Source organism: Lolium perenne, chromosome 3 (assembly GCF_019359855.2).
Source record: "Lolium perenne isolate Kyuss_39 chromosome 3, Kyuss_2.0, whole genome shotgun sequence".
NCBI lineage: Eukaryota > Viridiplantae > Streptophyta > Magnoliopsida > Poales > Poaceae > Lolium > Lolium perenne.
Genome location: NC_067246.2, coordinates 245,437,853 through 245,455,181, shown reverse-complemented (window position 1 = coordinate 245,455,181; position 17,329 = coordinate 245,437,853). Strand labels below are relative to the sequence as shown.

Genomic DNA, 17,329 nt, shown 5'->3' with positions numbered 1-17,329 from the left:
TCGGAATGGCCCCAAAATGTGTGTGTCTCCCTATAATAATACTCCCTCCGTTTCAATATATAATGCCTATAGATTTTCTGCACGGTAATTAGCGCAAGTCATTTTTAACACAAAACCACCTTATTTTCAGTTAAAAGGAAAAAAAATGAAAATAAAAAAAATGCCTATAGATTTTCAGTTTCCAGATTCTATATTTTACTTGATTGTAGTCCTGCAGAGAAAAAAAATCAGAAAAGATTTAAAAAAAAAAAAAAAAAAAAAAAACCTGTGCCGACGGCTAGGCCGTCGGCACAGCTAGGGCTGCCCTATGTGACCGAGCCGGACCGAGTCCGGCTCAGACGCACGCGCCACTCCCCGCCCCCACCAGCCACCGCCCGCGCCACTCCCTGCGGCCGCCGCCAGCCACCGCCCGCGCCACCACCAGCCCCCTCGCCCCCGCCAGCCCCCGCCCGCGCGCCGCCGCCAGCCACTGCGCCGCCGCCGGCCGCACGCCCTCTCCCCACGCGCCGCGCGCCCACCTGCCCGGCGCCCGTCCCCGGCGCCCCGTCCCCGGCGCCCCCCGCCCCGGCAGCCCTCCTCCCCGGCCGCCTCCGTCCCCGTCCCCGGCCGCCTCCGTCCCCGGCGCCCCCGTCCCCGGCGCCCCCGTCCCCGGCAGCCCCCCTCCCCGGCAGCCCCCCTCCCCGGCGCCCCCCTCCCCGGCAGCCCTCCTCCCCGGCCGCCGCCAGCCACCTGCGCCGCTGCCACCCTCCTCCCGAGCCCGTCCCCGCTGCCGCCCTCCTCACTGTAAGCATTCCCCCCATTTTTTCCTTTTTTTTATTTCTATTTGTTGTAGATGATTTAGTTGTAAATAGAGCAAATAGAAATAATTTTGTTGTAAATAGAGCAAATAGAAATAGAGCAAATAATTTTGTTGTAAATAGAGCAAATAGAAATAGAGCAAATGGAAACTAATTTTGTTGTTGTTTTAACTAGGCCCCGCCATGATTGCCCCGTCGTGACCGCTCCGTCGTGACTGCCCCGTCGTGACCACGACCGCTCCGTCGTGACCGCCGTGTCGTCGTGACCGCCGTGTCGTCGTGACCGCCGTGTCGTCGGCGATTCTCTCCCACCGCCGAGGGTGAGCTAAAACTTCGCCTCCCCTTTCCACATTTTTTTTACATCACTAGATTCATTTTTCAAGTAAAGTTGCGTAACCTAGGAGTCACTTCCCGTCCGCGAGCGTTACGCGGATAAATATGCATTAGTGGTCGGCATATTTTCAACCGTAACGCTTGCGGCATTTACGGGACAGTCGGCGGATGCGTAGTTGTCTACGTTTTCCATGTTCTACTCCGGTCCGAGTCAGGATTTCGGCGGCGCCTCCCCGTTGTTCTCCGGATGCACATCCTCTCGGTTTTTTGCCGAGACGTGTATCGGGAGAGCAGCGGGGAGGTGCTGCCGAAATTCTGACTTGGACCGGGGTAGAGCATGGAGAACGTAGCCAACTACGGATCCGGCGGCTGCTAGGAGCCCACCTAGTAGAGATGTAGGTTGATGCATGCGTTTCGCCCGGTAACATACGAGGGAATTTTTTATCAAGAGCAAGAGAACTTTGGGGATTTCGAAATAGAAATTGGTCTTGAGGACCTCGAGAACGAGGCACATCTTCATGGTGAAACAGTGGTGGACCTAAAGGACATACAAATGCTCACCAAGTTACATGAGGGCAATGGGTTCAATGATGAGACTCCACCGGACATTCCCACCCAACCTCATTACTCACATGATACTGATAGTGATAGTGAAAATGAGAACCCAATGCCTCGTTATGAGAACCCAATGCCTCATTATGATAGTGATGATTCGAGGTGAGGGTCCTTTATGCCTTTATGCTTAGTATCTATTTTTCCATATGCTTCTTATACTTAGTATTTATTTTTCAATATGCTTCTTATGCTTAGTATCTATTTTTCAATATGCTTCTTATGCTTAGTATCTATTTTTCAATATGCTTCTTATGCTTAGTATCTATTTTTCAATATGCTTCTTATGCTTAGTATCTATTTTTTGCTTAGTGTCTACATTTTATTAAGGCATGAATGCTTACTTGTTTACTCTTTGTCAATGCAGGTGATTGATCAATATGAGCGGAAGCAAGCAATCCATGAACTCCATTTTGAAGAGTATGAGCCAACAGAAGTTCACCGGGACCACTAGAAGTGGAAGACCAACGCGTGCCAGCTCGCGTTACGCGGACGATGACACGGGTGGAGTTGGAGGTGGAGGTGTAGGTGGAGGTGGAGGACGTGGTGGAGGTGGAGGACGAGGTGGAGGTGGAGGACGAGCTGGAGGACGAGGCGGAGGCGGAGGTGGAGGACGAGGACGAGGTGGAGGTGGAGGACGAGGACGAGGTGGAGGTGGACCTTTCCTTGGTGACATACCCTCTGCTTCTGGCGACGTGGCTTCCCAGTCCGCTCACACACAGTCCACTGAGGGGGAGATGGAGGTGGAGATGGAGGTGGAGATGGAGGTGGAGGGGCAGGACGAGGAGGCGGAGAGGGAGATGGCGCCGAAGAAGTTGCGCATTCGTGGTGAAGCGCAAGTCCCTGATGAGAGGAGGGAGCCTACTAGCCAGGATGCGAAAGCCCTCATCATCCCGAACGAAAAAGAGTAAGTTTAATTTTGAACATTTAGATTCATTTTGCTATGTACTAATGTTTTCATTATTGTGCATAACTGATTGGCATACTAATGTTTTGATTATTGTGCAGCAATTGGACATATGACAAGGGGTTCGCCAGCCGTCGAGCATGATTGGAGCTCTTATTAGGCAGTACTGGCCGGGCTTTTACACTCCGGTCCCCGGCGGCGAGAAGAAGCTAGCCGAGACTTGGGCGGACTATGAGGCAGCTCCTTGCCCGGGCTTTGGGACAGCTTCTGACGCCGTGTACACCAAGTTTTGGGTAAAGCATGCTTCTCGAGTTTACTTCATAGTTGATGACCACACTATGCTAACTCATGTCTCTCTCACAATTATTCTTATGCATGATTGCAAACCCATTATAAGGTGCCTGATGATATGGTTGAGCTAGGGAAGGCGGTACTGACTAGGGCTTGTCAGAGGTTGACAAGGCAACAGTGGTACAATCGAAGCATACCCGCATCGGGCACTTCAAGGCTGAGCAGGCACGAGGGTCAAGAAAGCCGACAATATCAGGGACGATCCTCAGATGACAAAGGAAGATTACTTCAAGGTAAGTAAATATTCAATGAGACTCTATGTTGCTGCATAGTTGGGATTGCATTATGTGTTCTTCAAATGAGTTTTGGTTTTTCAGGTTATGCCCCTATGGTGCGAGAATAAGGAAGACGCATTTGAGGCCTTGGTAGCGAGGTGGGTTGGCGAAGACGCCGACTTCAACGCCAAGAGCGCGCGCAACAAGGCAAACCGGGCACCGGAGGAACACACAAGGTGCGGAAGCCGCAAAGACCGAGCGCTACAGAAGCACAAGGTACATATATACATGGAACTTCTTGCATTTATTTCACGTCAGATTACTACTTGATACACATAACATTTATCTTGCTGTGCAGGAGGCGGAACTCGGGGAGCCTCTCACCGAGGTGGGAGGGTGGCAGAAGATGAAGCTGAAGCAGCCCGATCTGAGCCAGCCTCAGCCCTCGCTGCCCGAGTACTACGGCTTTGCCGAAGAGGAGTTGGACAAGTACTGCTCGGTGTTCAAGGGTCTTCATCCGGAGGTGGATGATCCTATTGAGCAGGAGACCGACTTGACGGCGATTATGGTGGCGGGGAGCGGCTCGGAGCATGGCCGCACGAAGCTTCTTAGTGGGGTGATCAAGCCGCAGAGGACCCTCACGCAGATCAGGTCTACCCTCACCGCCGGCGACCCACCGGTCGCGCCTCCTCGACACCGTCGTACGGATGTAAGTTTTCTCATTTCCATCTTCTTTCCAACATTCATCCCTGAATGGCTAAAGTGACATGACTCCTTTTCTTGGAAATTGTAGGCTCACTTTGAGGCCGCCTACGCGGCCGCTTATGAGAACTATTTGACGGTTGTAGCGGAGTGGGACCTCAAGAGAGCGGCTTGGGAAGAGTACCGGGAGGCGACGAGTCGTGTAAGTTCCAATCTTTATGGTTCGAAGACATGACAAGTCCCACCTCCCCTTTTTTTATATCTGCGGCGTTTGACATCTAAACTATCTTGCGGCGGTCGGGACGTTCTTCCAGGTGGAGAGGATCGCACTTCCGGAAGAGGAGCCACCTAGGCCGGGGCCGACTCCAGTGTGCCCATCGAGGGAAGCTTTCGCGGCCACATACTACGCACGGACTCCGGTAAGTCCTGTGCCTAACCAGTTCTCACCGCTTTCCTTTCCCATGTGTAAGATGCTAACTCTTGTCAAACATGTAGGGCACGGGAAGTTCGCGGAACCGACCCTCTCCTGGTTCGTCGCGCGAGGGCACACCGATGCACCCCGGCCGCCATTCTCCCGGTGCTTCAGGGTTTTCACCTGCTGGCGATGGTTCAGGCCATGGTTCTACTTCGGTCTACCTCGACAAAGGCCGGACGCCTGAATTTACGAGTCGGACCCCCTGATCTTAGTTTCCCTTAGCTAGGTGTCTAGCGGGTGTGCGTCGATCGTGTGTGCCATGTGTCGACGATGTATGATGATTATGTGTGCTACATGACACATATTTGTATCACGATGATGTTGTTGCTACATTTGATGATGATTATGTGCTGTGCAACATTTGTGATGCATTTGAATGTATATTACTGCTATATATGCTGTGCGTGCTGTGCTGGGCCAGGAAATGCAGCGGGAAACCAAATGGTATGGCCTGTGCCGACGGCATAGCCGTCGGCACAGCCCCCTGGACGTGCCAAATGGCAGGGGCTGCCGTCGGCACAGGAAGGGTGCGCCCAGCGGCAGCGCGGAGCGGGCGGCAGCGCGTCTGGGCCGAAGGGCCTGGGCCGACGGCTTGGCCGTCGGCACAGGAGCAGGGGCGTGGACGCGTGGCAGCATCTGGGCCTCCGATGGCAGCATCTGGGCCGACGGCTTGGCCGTCGGCACAGCTGCAGGGGCGTGGACGCGTGGCAGCCTCTGGTCCTCCGATGGCAGTGTCTAGGCCGACGGCTTGGCCGTCGGCACAGTACCTCCCTTGACCTAACGGCCGTTAGACGCTCCGCGGGCCCCACGTTGACTGTGCCGACGGCTACTGTGCCGACGGCGTCGTTTGACCGTCGGGCTGGAGTCTGTGCCGACGGCAAAGGCTGGGCCGACGGCGAGCCAGTCTGTGCCGAGGCGATACTGTGCCGACGGCGGTGTGCCGACGGCGGCCGTCGGCACAGACGTGGGCCGACGGCAGGTGATGCTGTGCCGACGGCCGCCGGCCGTCGGCCCCTCCGCTGGTTCCCGTAGTGGAGGGCCACTATGCTAGTTCGTCAAATTACAATACAGTGGCAGGTAATCGTGCAGGTTATTCTAGCATGAGTACTGAATGTTTCAGTTGCAGTATACATATTATTTCTTCTGTTTCTCTTACCATTGAAAAATAGCAATTTTTTTGCCCCAGGTTGTGGATTATACAAATCATGATGCGGATTAATTTGCCCCAGGTTGTGGATCATATAGCATGCTCTCGGTCCCACATTTTATAATGTGTCTACTTTGTCATTAGCAAAGTTTTTCTCCCTCCATGATTGTCCAATCGATCTCATGTGCTTCCTTGGTTTCTATCTCTTCGGCATTAGCAACGTTTTGTTCTCTCTTGTAACTGCTCAATTATTTTATTCTAATGTGGTGTGTAGTAGGTAAAAATATAGTATCTTTTAGAAATAAAATTCTAACTACATAGAATGTGAGATTTTCTTACTCCAAAGATAAGCTATCTCAGTTTTACCTCTTCCTTGTTTTTCCAGACCCATTTTACTAAGTTAATAGATAGGTACTGCCATTGATTTAATTCAGTCAATATGTTGTTATCATACCATATTTCACTATGGAAAGGTTATATGGAAACGCAGCCGGTCGATATTTTTGTTTGATGCAATTAAAATTTGATACTTCATAACTAGACACGCAAACATTTTACTATGGTTATTATATGCAACTTTAAGTGAATATCTTTTAACTCTTTGTACTGTTATTTTATATGTTTTCAAAATAAAATTAACAATTTGTTTTTTTTACTTTACACAATGTTATTTGCACATTTGCAAACTATATCAAGTCTAAAATATCAGCAAGTCATTGATTTTGGGACTATGGTATCCAGGCTTTATGAGCAAAACCGGCAAATGACCATTTAGTTAAGATATAAATATAATTTTTCTTTACTAGACCTGTTATACCAGCTATATGAGGCATAAATTTTGGAGTTGTATGTAGCACTTACAATGGTAATTATAAGACAATCGTGCAAATACCATCCCTTAGTTATTCGTGGTGCACACTAAGACTTTTCACTTTAAAAGATATTGTTGGATATGTACCTAAATGACCTGGTCTCATATTTCTGACAAAGTACAATAACGTACAATAACTAATGCATTCATACTTTATTTATTGTTCAGTGGCAATAGATTGTAATTCAATTTAGTAATCCAAACTACATGCTCTTTCCTTATCAGTTTGGATGGTATTGCGGTTAAAATATAAAAAATGTTCATTTACATGTCAGCTGAGAAAAAAACTCAAAGAGCCGTAGCAACGCACGGGCATTCAACTAGTGGTGATAGTATGGTAGTTGACGTGGGCATTACCCTTCGGGTAACTACTGTTACTCTACCCTGCACGGTCCAACTGGAGGCCCATGAAGGTACCCGATGGCAAGATGGGCCACTAGGGCGGTGCGACGGAAGATTACTTGGAGTACAAGACATGGAGGAAGCCGAACAAGGAAAGATTGGAGATAGATCTACTATAAACCAACTCGTACTCGAATAGACCTCTCGAGACCTGGCCACCTATATAAAGGCCAGGAGAGGGGCTATCGAGGGACACAATCAATCTTAGCAATCTTAGCCAACAGAAGCTTAGAACTAGGTTACCCTAGCAATTAGCTATCTCGACGAGATCTCAGCCGAACTATTCGGCACCCCATTGTAACCTGTTTTCATCATAATCAAGAACAGACAGGCAGGATGTAAGGGTTTTACCTCATCGAGGGCCCCGAACCTGGGTAAATCGCTCTCCCCGCTTGTCTGTGTACCGATGTCTCGTGTCAGCTTGCAGGATTCCACCAACCCTAAGCCCCTATCGGAGGGCATTGCCGAGGAGCACCCTCGACAACTGGCGCCGTCTGTGGGAAACCTGTCGGCACAAGGCAGGGCATCGGCAGATCCGATCATGACATTGGCGGCTTCGCCGATAACTTTATCAGCAACTTCATCAACACCATCGTCGCCAATCCTGGGAAGCCCGATTCGATTCGGCTCTTACGAGTTTACCCCACACAGCGATTCCTCCCGCTCGAACTTTTCAGATCTACAAGGAAACATGGAGATGACCTTCGGCAGCGTCCACTACAACGTCAATGCAGAGGGAATCCTTCGATTGCTGGAATCCGCCACTTCCGGATCGACGGGTTCAAACGCGTCATCGTCACTCGATCTGTCGGCTAGTTTGACGGAATCGACGTGCTCACCCGTGCCCTCGACTCCCCGCTCGGTGTCCTCCATGTCGGTAGGGTCGGATGATTCCTCATCTTCGAAACTAACTTCGTACTACTGCCTGAACTGCGACACCAGGCATGGGCTGGGATCAAGCGACACGCCGTTCATCTGCAACGCCCAGTATTCATCGGGAGAGGACAGTATCGACAACACCATCCAGGGAACCACCCGAAGAACGGCACACCATCAGGTTTATGTCGCCAATAACACGGGAAACACAAGGCGCAGAGGAGACGAGGACCATACCCCCCGTTCCAGTAGAAGGGCGAGTTTTGAAAACAGCGCCAGCAACCGCGACAGCGATTACACCATCGCGGATGAAGAGTGGGCAGCAGCAAGGGCAGCAGTACTCAACAACACGCCGCTCCCCGCAGGAACTTCGGTTGGAACTCTCAATGCTTATCGCTCCATACTGGAGAAAAACCGGGAACACCTGCCGAAAGAGCAAGCCACCCTTGAGAGACGCCTATCTGCGGCGGACCGATCCAGCGAACGGCGAAGGGGCTCGCAAGGGAGTGCCTCCCGAAACACTCAGGGAACAGGCAAGCACCGGTCGAGACTATCCAGGCTTTCAGAAGATGACGCCAGGGAAATAACGTCGAATTTGACCAAATCCTTTATGACTATGGATAGCGCCGGCATGCCACGACCGAAAACCGTTGCAGGAGCAACAGCCAATCTCGCCGCATACCTCATCAACCAACGCCCTGAAGGGTCTGATGTCTACGGGTACTTCTATTCTTGTAGACAGTGTTGGGCCTCCAAGAGCAGAGGTTTGTAGAACAGCAGCAAGTTTCCCTTAAGTGAATCACCCAAGGTTTATCGAACTCAGGGAGGAAGAGGTCAAAGATATCCCTCTCAAGCAACCCTGCAATCACGATACAAGAAGTCTCTTGTGTCCCCAACACACCTAATACACTTGTCAAATGTATATGTGCACTAGTTCGGCGAAGAGATAGTGAAATACAAGTAATATGGATGTATATGAGTGGTAATAGCAATCTGAATAAAATATGGCAGCGAGTAAACATGCAACAGAACAGTAAATAAGCGGTGTTTGCAGTATTGGAAACAAGGCCTAGGGATCATACTTTCACCAGTGGACACTCTCAACATTGATCGCATAATAAATAATAACTTCTCATTTTTGTGCTACATACACTCTTTTGTTGGATGACAAACACCATTCGTTGTGTAGGGCTACAAGAGCTCCCTCAAGCCGGAGTTAACAAGCGCCACAACATTCGGCATTCATATTTAAGTAACCTTAGCGCATAATAGATCTTTGCAAAATAAACCAAGAACTAACATAGCATACACACTGTCCACATTACACTATGAAAGGAGGAATAGATCACATCAATACTATCATAATGATAATCAACTCCACAACCTACAAGAGATCGTGATCATAATCTACGACAAGAACCACACGATGCACACACTGTCACCATTACACCATGCAGGAGGAATAGACTACTTTAATAACATCACATGAGTAGCACATAGACTAGTAGCGATACAAAGCTCATCATATGGATCTCAATCATGCAAGCAATTCATGAGATCATTGTATTGGAGTACATAGAGAGAGATTAACCACATAGCTACCGGTAGAGCCCTCAGCCCCAGGGGAGAATTACTCCCTCCTCATCATGGGAACAGCGATGGCGGTGAAGATGGTGGTGGAGATGGCTTCCGGGGGCAATTCCCCGTCCCGGCAGGGTGCCGGAACAGAGACTTCTGTCCCCCGAATTGGAGTTTCGCGATGGCGGCGGCTCTGGAAGGTTTTCTCTGGTTTCATCGAACGTGATAGGGTTTTCGCGACGGAGGCTTTAAGTAGGCGGAAGGGCAGGTCAGGGGGCGTCACAAGGGGCCCACACGCTAGGGCCGCGCGGATAGGGGCCAGGCCGCGCCGCCCTGTTGTGTGGCCACCTCGTGGCCCCACTTCGTCTCTCCCTCAGACTTCTGGAAGCTTCGTGCAAAAATAGGACCCTGGGTGTTGATTTCGTCCAATTCCGAGAATATTTCCTTACTAGGATTTCTGAAACCAAAAACAGCAGAAAACAACAACTGGCCCTTCGGCATCTCGTCAATAGGTTAGTTCCGGAAAACGCATAATAATGACATAAAGTATGCATAAAACATGTAGATATCATCAATAATGTGGCATGGAACATAAGAAATTATAGATACGTTTGAGACGTATCAAGCATTCCCAAGCTTAGTTTCTGCTCGTCCCGAGCAGGTAAACGATAACAAAGATAATTTCTGGAGTGACATGCCATCATAACCTTGATCATACTTTTGTAAGCATATGTAATGAATGCAGCGACAAAACAATGGTAATGACATGAGTAAACAACTGAATCATAAAGCAAAGACTTTTCATGAATAGTACTTCAAGACAAGCATCAATAAGTCTTGCATAAGAGTTAGCTCGTAAAGCAATAATTCAAAGTAGAGGTATTGAAGCAACACAAAGGAAGATAAGTTTCAGCGGTTGCTTTCAACTTGTAACATGTATATCTCATGGATATTGTCAATGTAAAGTAATATAACAAGTGCAATATTCAAGTATGTAGGAATCAATGCACAGTTCACACAAGTGTTTGCTTCTTGAGGTGGAGAGAAATAGGTGAACTGACTCAACATAAAAGTAAAAGAAAGGTCCTTCAAAGAGGAAAGCATCGATTGCTATATTTATGCTAGAGCTTTGGTTTTGAAAACATAAAGAGAGCATAAAAGTAAAGTCTTGAGAGGTGTTTGTTGTTGTCAACGAATGGTAGTGGGCACTCTAACCCCCTTGCCAGACAAACCTTCAAAGAGCGGCTCCCATTTTATTTTATTTTTGTGTGGCACTCCTTCCAACCTTTCTTTCACAAACCATGGCTAACCGAATCCTCGGGTGCCTGCCAACAATCTCATACCATGAAGGAGTGCCTTTTTATTTTAGTTTTATTTAGATGACACTCCTCCCCACCTTTGCTTTCTCAAGCCATGGCTAACCGAATCCTCGGGTGCCGACCAACAATCACATACCATGGAGGAGTGTCTATTTGTAACTTTATGAAAGTTAATTAATTCGGGGCTGGGAACCCCATTGCCAGCTCTTTTTGCAAAATTATTGGATAAGCGGATGAAGCCACTAGTCCATTGGTGAAAGTTGCCCAACAAGATTGAAAGATAAACACCACATACTTCCTCATGAGCTATAAAACATTGACACAAATAAGAGGTAATAACTTTTGAATTGTTTAAAGATAGCACTCAAGCAATTTACTTTGGAATGGCGGAGAAATACCATGTAGTAGGTAGGTATGGTGGACACAAATGGCATAGTGGTTGGCTCAAGGATTTTGGATGCATGAGAAGTATTCCCTCTCGATACAAGGCTTAGGCTAGCAAAATTATTTGAAACAAACACAAGGATGAACCGGTGCAGCAAAACTTACATAAAAGACATATTGTAAACATTATAAGACTCTACACCGTCTTCCTTGTTGTTCAAACTCTTTACTAGAAATTATCTAGACCTTAGAGAGACCAATTATGCAAACCAAATTTTAGCAAGCTCTATGTATTTCTTCATTAATGGGTGCAAAGTATATGATGCAAGAGCTTAAACATGAGCACAACAATTGCCAAGTATCAAATTATCCAAGACATTTTATCAATTACTACATGTAGCATTTCCCGATTCCAACCATATAACAATTAACGAAGCAGTTTCAACCTTCGCCATGAACATTAAAAGCTAAGAACACATGTGTTCATATGAACCAGCGGAGCGTGTCTCTCTCCCACACAAGGATTTATTCAAACAAAAACAAAAAGACGCTCCAAGTAAAGTACATAAGATGTGACCGAATAAAAATATAGTTTCAAGAGAAGAAACCTGATAAATTGTCGATGAAGAAGGGGATGCCTTGGGCATCCCCAAGCTTAGATGCTTGAGTCTTCTTGAAATATGCAGGGATGAACCACGGGGGCATCCCCGAGCTTAGACTCTTCACTCTTCTTGATCATAGTATATTATCCTCCTCTCTTGACCCTTGAAAACTTCCTCCACACCAAACTTTAAGCAAACTCATTAGAGGGTTAGTGCACAATCAAAAATTCACATGTTCAGAGGTAACACAATCATTCTTAACACTTCTAGACATTGCACAAAACTTCTGAAAGTTAATGGAACAAAGAAACTCATTCAACTTAACAAAAGCGGCAATGCGAAATAAAAGGCAGAATCTGTCAAAAACAGAACAGTCCATAAAGACGAACCTGGAAGGGGCACTTAACTTGCTCAAACGGAAAAACTCAAAACTAATGAAAGTTGCGTACATATCTGAGGATCACACACGTAAATTTTTAGATTTTTTAGATTTTTTTACAGAGACTTCTGTGCGAATTCGTGACAGACAGCAATGCTGTTTCTGCGCAGCAATCCAAATCTAGCATCAACTTTACCATAGAGACTTTACTTGGCACAAAAACATGATAAGGAGAGGTTGCTACAGTAGTAACAACTTCCAAGACACAACAAAACAGTAGCAAAATAAACACATGGGTTATCTCCCAAGAAGTTCTTTCTTTAGAGCCATTAAGATGGGCTTAGTAATTTTATTGATGATGCTCTCATAAGGATGAGAGTCGCAGCAAAGAGAGTATCAGAAAGCAAGTATGAAACAAATTTAAGCCTAACCCTCTTCCTATGAAAAGGAGTCTTGTACACAAATAAATTTATGAAGAACAAAGTGACAAGCATAAGAAGATAAGACACGAGTAACTTCAAGATTCTCAACATAAAGAGGGGAAACCGAATATTATTAAGATGCATACAACCGTGTTTCCCTCTCTCATAATAACTTTCAGTAGCATCATTGATGAAATCCACAATATAACCATCACCTAAAACATTCTTATCATGGTTCATATGCATAAGTGTATCATTATTTTTGACATAAGAAAAACTCTTCTCATTAATAGTAATTGGAGCAGGATCATTATTAAGAATTTGAACATGGTAAACAAGTTGCATACTAAGGGAATGGTTTTTGGTAAGCCTATCATAACTATGACAAGTTTCATAAGGATAATTGTAACATGTGTCATATCCATCTCTATAGCGATTATCTAGACCAGAATATGTGATATCATCATTTTCACTAAAAGTAGAGGTCTCAAGTATAGGATCTTCGAGCACAACATCCCCAAGCTTAGAGCTTTCAATATCATCGTTTGAGGGGACATGAATAATGCTATCATCATTACTTTCATAATTAGTACCAAAGAGATTTCCAACATCAAAGTTAGTGTGCTCTTCCAAATCATGATCACTAATATGGGTAAAGGGTATAGGAAGATCATCGTACTCAGATTCATTATCATAATAATCATTAGGAGCAACATACTTACGGTTACCTATTGTTACCTCATACACGCGGAAATATGCCGTTGCCTCTTTCTTCTTATTCCCCCTCTTCTTCTTCTTCTTCTTCTTCTTTTCCTTCTCCTCATTTCCTTCTTTACGAGGAAGAGGCTTGAAGGGAGGCTTCTCCTCAGGACCTGATTTATTTCCAGAAACAATAGAAGAAACTTGGGAGGATTCCCCCTTTTCATTAATAAGTTCAAAACACACAGCGGTCCTATCATATTTTGGCAAAGTGTCATCTTCTAAAATATTTTGTATGTAAGTATTTGTATGGCAATTATTAATGCAATAAGAAAGACACCCATGCAGGACATCATCAATATCAAGATCCTTAATATCTAACAAAGAAATTTTTCTTGATAACTCTTCAGACTTCAAAAATAAGGTAAGTTCATCATGCTGATTAGGAATAATTTCATCATCACAATACAAATTTGCAGCACTCATGGGGTTTGAATTATCATTGGAGGAGCATTGAAAATTAAAATGACCAACTCTATGGCAAAGTTCACACATAAAAGGATAGAGGGCACACACTTTTTCTCCAAGATCATCTAGAGCCCTAGACCATTTTCTAGTTTTTTCATTCCTATGATGGATACAATATTCTTCTTCGATTTGATTAATTCCACAAGGTCTATGTATTCCACAAAAATTAACATGCTTATAGGAAATAGCATTTTCAGAAGTTTGAACATGTTCATTGCAATCATTAATAACAGTTTCATCCTTCATACAAGCCTCTTTAAAAGGTTCATGATACTTATCAAAATTCTTCCTAGGCAATTCAAAATGAGAGGCAAAAGCTTTATAAAGATTTGCAGCAACTTGAGAGTCAAGACCATAGGTAGCACTCATATTTCAAAATTCACCAGTATCCATAAAAGTTTCAATGCATTCATAATCATAATTTATACCTGACTCTCTACCTTTGTCGTTTTCCCAATCTTCAGCGTTCTCCTCAATCCGATCAAGAAGGTCCCTTTTAAAATCTTCTTTGTTGCGCGTGAATGATCCAGAACAAGTAGTATCCAGCAAGGTTTTATCTTGAAAAGAAAGTCTTGCATAGAAATTATCAATGATGATATTACCAGGAAGCTCATGAGTGGGGCATTTGAGCATTAAAGACTTCAATCTTCCCCATGCTTGGGCAATACTCTCTCCATCATGAGGCCAGGAATTATATATGCGGCTCCGGTCTTTGTGAATTTCACTTGGAGGATAGAATTTAGAATAAAATAGAGGCACAATATCCTTCCAATCAAGAGAGTCCCCATTCTTCAGCAATTTGTACCAATGCGCCGCTTTACCAGACAGCGACATAGAGAATAGTTTCTTCTTCACTTCATCCATAGAGATACCTGCACACTTGAATAACCCACATAATTCATGCAAAAACAGTAAATGATCTCCAGGATGGATAGTTCCATCCCCTTCATAGCGGTTATCCATAACACGTTCAATAATTTTCATAAGGATTTCATATGGAATACTTTCAGTAGGTGGATTTAAAATATCACAAGCATCATTAGAGTTACCGCATATGGGAGATAAAGTATTATCAGAGCAAATTTTCTCCCCTAAAGATGGGAAGCTAAAAAGATCACAAAAACTAGCTTCCCCAAGCTTAGACTTCTCCATAGCATTAGCAGTAATTGCATTCATACTAATAACATTGCTACTATCATGCAAATAAGGTTCCATAGGTTTTTTAATTTTTGCATCAAACAATTCTAAATTAGGAAAAAGATTAAAAAGCTCACCAAATTTTTTGTTGTTTTCCATTATGCCTAACTAGTGAAAATAAAAACAAGAAACAAAAAGATGCAATTGCAGGATCTAAAGGAAATAGCTTCGAGCACTCACACACCGGCAACAGTGCTAGGAAATAGCTTAGTAGTCGGAGGATGTGAATACCTTTTACCTTACCTCCCCGGCAACGGCGCCAGAAAATAGCTTGATGTCTACGGGTACTTCTATTCTTGTAGACAGTGTTGGGCCTCCAAGAGCAGAGGTTTGTAGAACAGCAGCAAGTTTCCCTTAAGTGAATCACCCAAGGTTTATCGAACTCAGGGAGGAAGAGGTCAAAGATATCCCTCTCAAGCAACCCTGCAATCACGATACAAGAAGTCTCTTGTGTCCCCAACACACCTAATACACTTGTCAAATGTATAGGTGCACTAGTTCGGCGAAGAGATAGTGAAATACAAGTAATATGGATGTATATGAGTGGTAATAGCAATCTGAATAAAATATGGCAGCGAGTAAACATGCAACAGAACAGTAAATAAGCGGTGTTTGCAGTATTGGAAACAAGGCCTAGGGATCATACTTTCACCAGTGGACACTCTCAACATTGATCGCATAATAAATAATAACTTCTCATTTTTGTGCTACATACACTCTTTTGTTGGATGACAAACACCATTCGTTGTGTAGGGCTACAAGAGCTCCCTCAAGCCGGAGTTAACAAGCGCCACAACATTCGGCATTCATATTTAAGTAACCTTAGAGCATAATATATCTTTGCAAAATAAACCAAGAACTAACATAGCATACACACTGTCCACATTACACTATGAAAGGAGGAATAGATCACATCAATACTATCATAATGATAATCAACTCCACAACCTACAAGAGATCGTGATCATAATCTACGACAAGAACCACACGATGCACACACTGTCACCATTACACCATGCAGGAGGAATAGACTACTTTAATAACATCACATGAGTAGCACATAGACTAATAGCGATACAAAGCTCATCATATGGATCTCAATCATGCAAGCAATTCATGAGATCATTGTATTGGAGTACAGAGAGAGAGATTAACCACATAGCTACCGGTAGAGCCCTCAGCCCCAGGGGAGAATTACTCCCTCCTCATCATGGGAACAGCGATGGCGGTGAAGATGGTGGTGGAGATGGCTTCCGGGGGCAATTCCCCGTCCCGGCAGGGCGCCGGAACAGAGACTTCTGTCCCCCGAATTGGAGTTTCGCGATGGCGGCGGCTCTGGAAGGTTTTCTCTGGTTTCATCGAACGTGATAGGGTTTTCGCGACGGAGGCTTTAAGTAGGCGGAAGGGCAGGTCAGGGGGCGTCACGAGGGGCCCACACGCTAGGGCCGCGCGGCCAGGGGCCAGGCCGCGCCGCCCTGTTGTGTGGCCACCTCGTGGCCCCACTTCGTCTCTCCCTCAGACTTCTGGAAGCTTCGTGCAAAAATAGGACCCTGGGTGTTGATTTCGTCCAATTCCGAGAATATTTCCTTACTAGGATTTCTGAAACCAAAAACAGCAGAAAACAGCAACTAGCCCTTCGGCATCTCGTCAATAGGTTAGTTCCGGAAAACGCATAATAATGACATAAAGTATGCATAAAACATGTAGATATCATCAATAATGTGGCATGGAACATAAGAAATTATAGATACGTTTGAGACGTATCAGGGTCCATGGCTCAAGCTCATCGAGGTGCCCTGGAGAGTCTCGCAATATTGGGGAACAACCTAGTCCCGCCAAAGGAAAAGACCACCGTCCAAGGCAGTGGGTCGAAACATCATGCGAGAGATGCTCGGAACGAAATCACCCAGAGCAAGATCGACAAAGCAAGGCGACGACGCGCCGCTAGGAAGGACGACGACAACGATTCTTCGGATGAAGACCAGGAGTACGACGGCGAGCTCAGGGGAGCCGACTGTCTAAGTTACAAGATCCGCGAAACAATGCCGCCCAAAAAATTTAAGCCTACCCCTACCGATGCTGCCAAGTAAGATGGGCAACAGGAACCAAGATCCTGGATAGATGACTACCTGCAGACTGTGATCCTGCACAAAGGAAACCAGATAGCGGAAATGCAATGCTTACAGCTTTACTTGAAAGATTCAGCACGGGCCTGGCTAAGGGGGCTGCCGAAAGGTTCTGTCAAATCATGGGACGACCTAGTAGACGCCTTCGTTGCCAACTTCCAAGCAACATACAAGAGGCCCGTCGGGATCGAAGAACTACGGAACTGCCGGCAGAAGCAGAAGGAGTCGATGCGTTCATACATCGGGAGATTCACAAAGCTCCTGAACGCTGCCGAAGACGTATCTGTCGACAGAGCAATCGACGCTTTCAGCGACAGCGTTCAGCGGGAAAGTTACATAGAAGAACTCGGGCGCAAAAAGCCAAAAACCATAACCAAGCTAATGGAAATCGCCAACAGCTGGGCTGA

The 17,329-nt window shown here is 45.8% G+C and overlaps 1 protein-coding gene and 2 long non-coding RNA genes across 4 annotated transcripts; all 3 read left to right on the top strand.

Moving 5' to 3' along the window:
- Window positions 1–978: 978 nt before the first annotated feature.
- On the top strand, window positions 979–2,994 carry LOC139837638 (uncharacterized). Of its 2 annotated transcripts, none has more exons than XR_011754227.1 (3): window positions 979–1,117; window positions 2,110–2,649; window positions 2,751–2,994. It is a non-coding gene; the product is annotated as an uncharacterized lncRNA (long non-coding RNA). The 2 variants fall into 2 exon arrangements; XR_011754228.1 differs by lacking the exon at window positions 979–1,117 and adding an exon at window positions 1,591–1,847.
- A 215-nt stretch (window positions 2,995–3,209) lies between these two features.
- Window positions 3,210–4,152, top strand: LOC127321558 (uncharacterized). Its single transcript, XM_071827485.1, has 4 exons — window positions 3,210–3,233; window positions 3,318–3,491; window positions 3,574–3,924; window positions 4,009–4,152. The coding sequence occupies exons 1-4, from the start codon at window positions 3,210–3,212 to the stop codon at window positions 4,150–4,152; spliced, it is 693 nt and encodes a 230-aa protein (XP_071683586.1).
- Window positions 4,153–4,240: 88 nt separating this feature from the next.
- On the top strand, window positions 4,241–4,786 carry LOC139837637 (uncharacterized). The gene is made up of 2 exons (XR_011754226.1): window positions 4,241–4,336; window positions 4,413–4,786. It is a non-coding gene; the product is annotated as an uncharacterized lncRNA (long non-coding RNA).
- Window positions 4,787–17,329: the final 12,543 nt, after the last annotated feature.

Excerpts from the sequence above, each read along its gene's own strand:
- LOC127321558 (XM_071827485.1), top strand. The coding sequence starts at position 3,210 with ATGACAAAGGAAGATTACTTCAAG. Across the intron at positions 3,234-3,317 it reads CAAAGGAAGATTACTTCAAG|GTTATGCCCCTATGGTGCGA; the intron begins GTAAGTAAATAT and ends TTGGTTTTTCAG. Across the intron at positions 3,492-3,573 it reads GAGCGCTACAGAAGCACAAG|GAGGCGGAACTCGGGGAGCC; the intron begins GTACATATATAC and ends CTTGCTGTGCAG.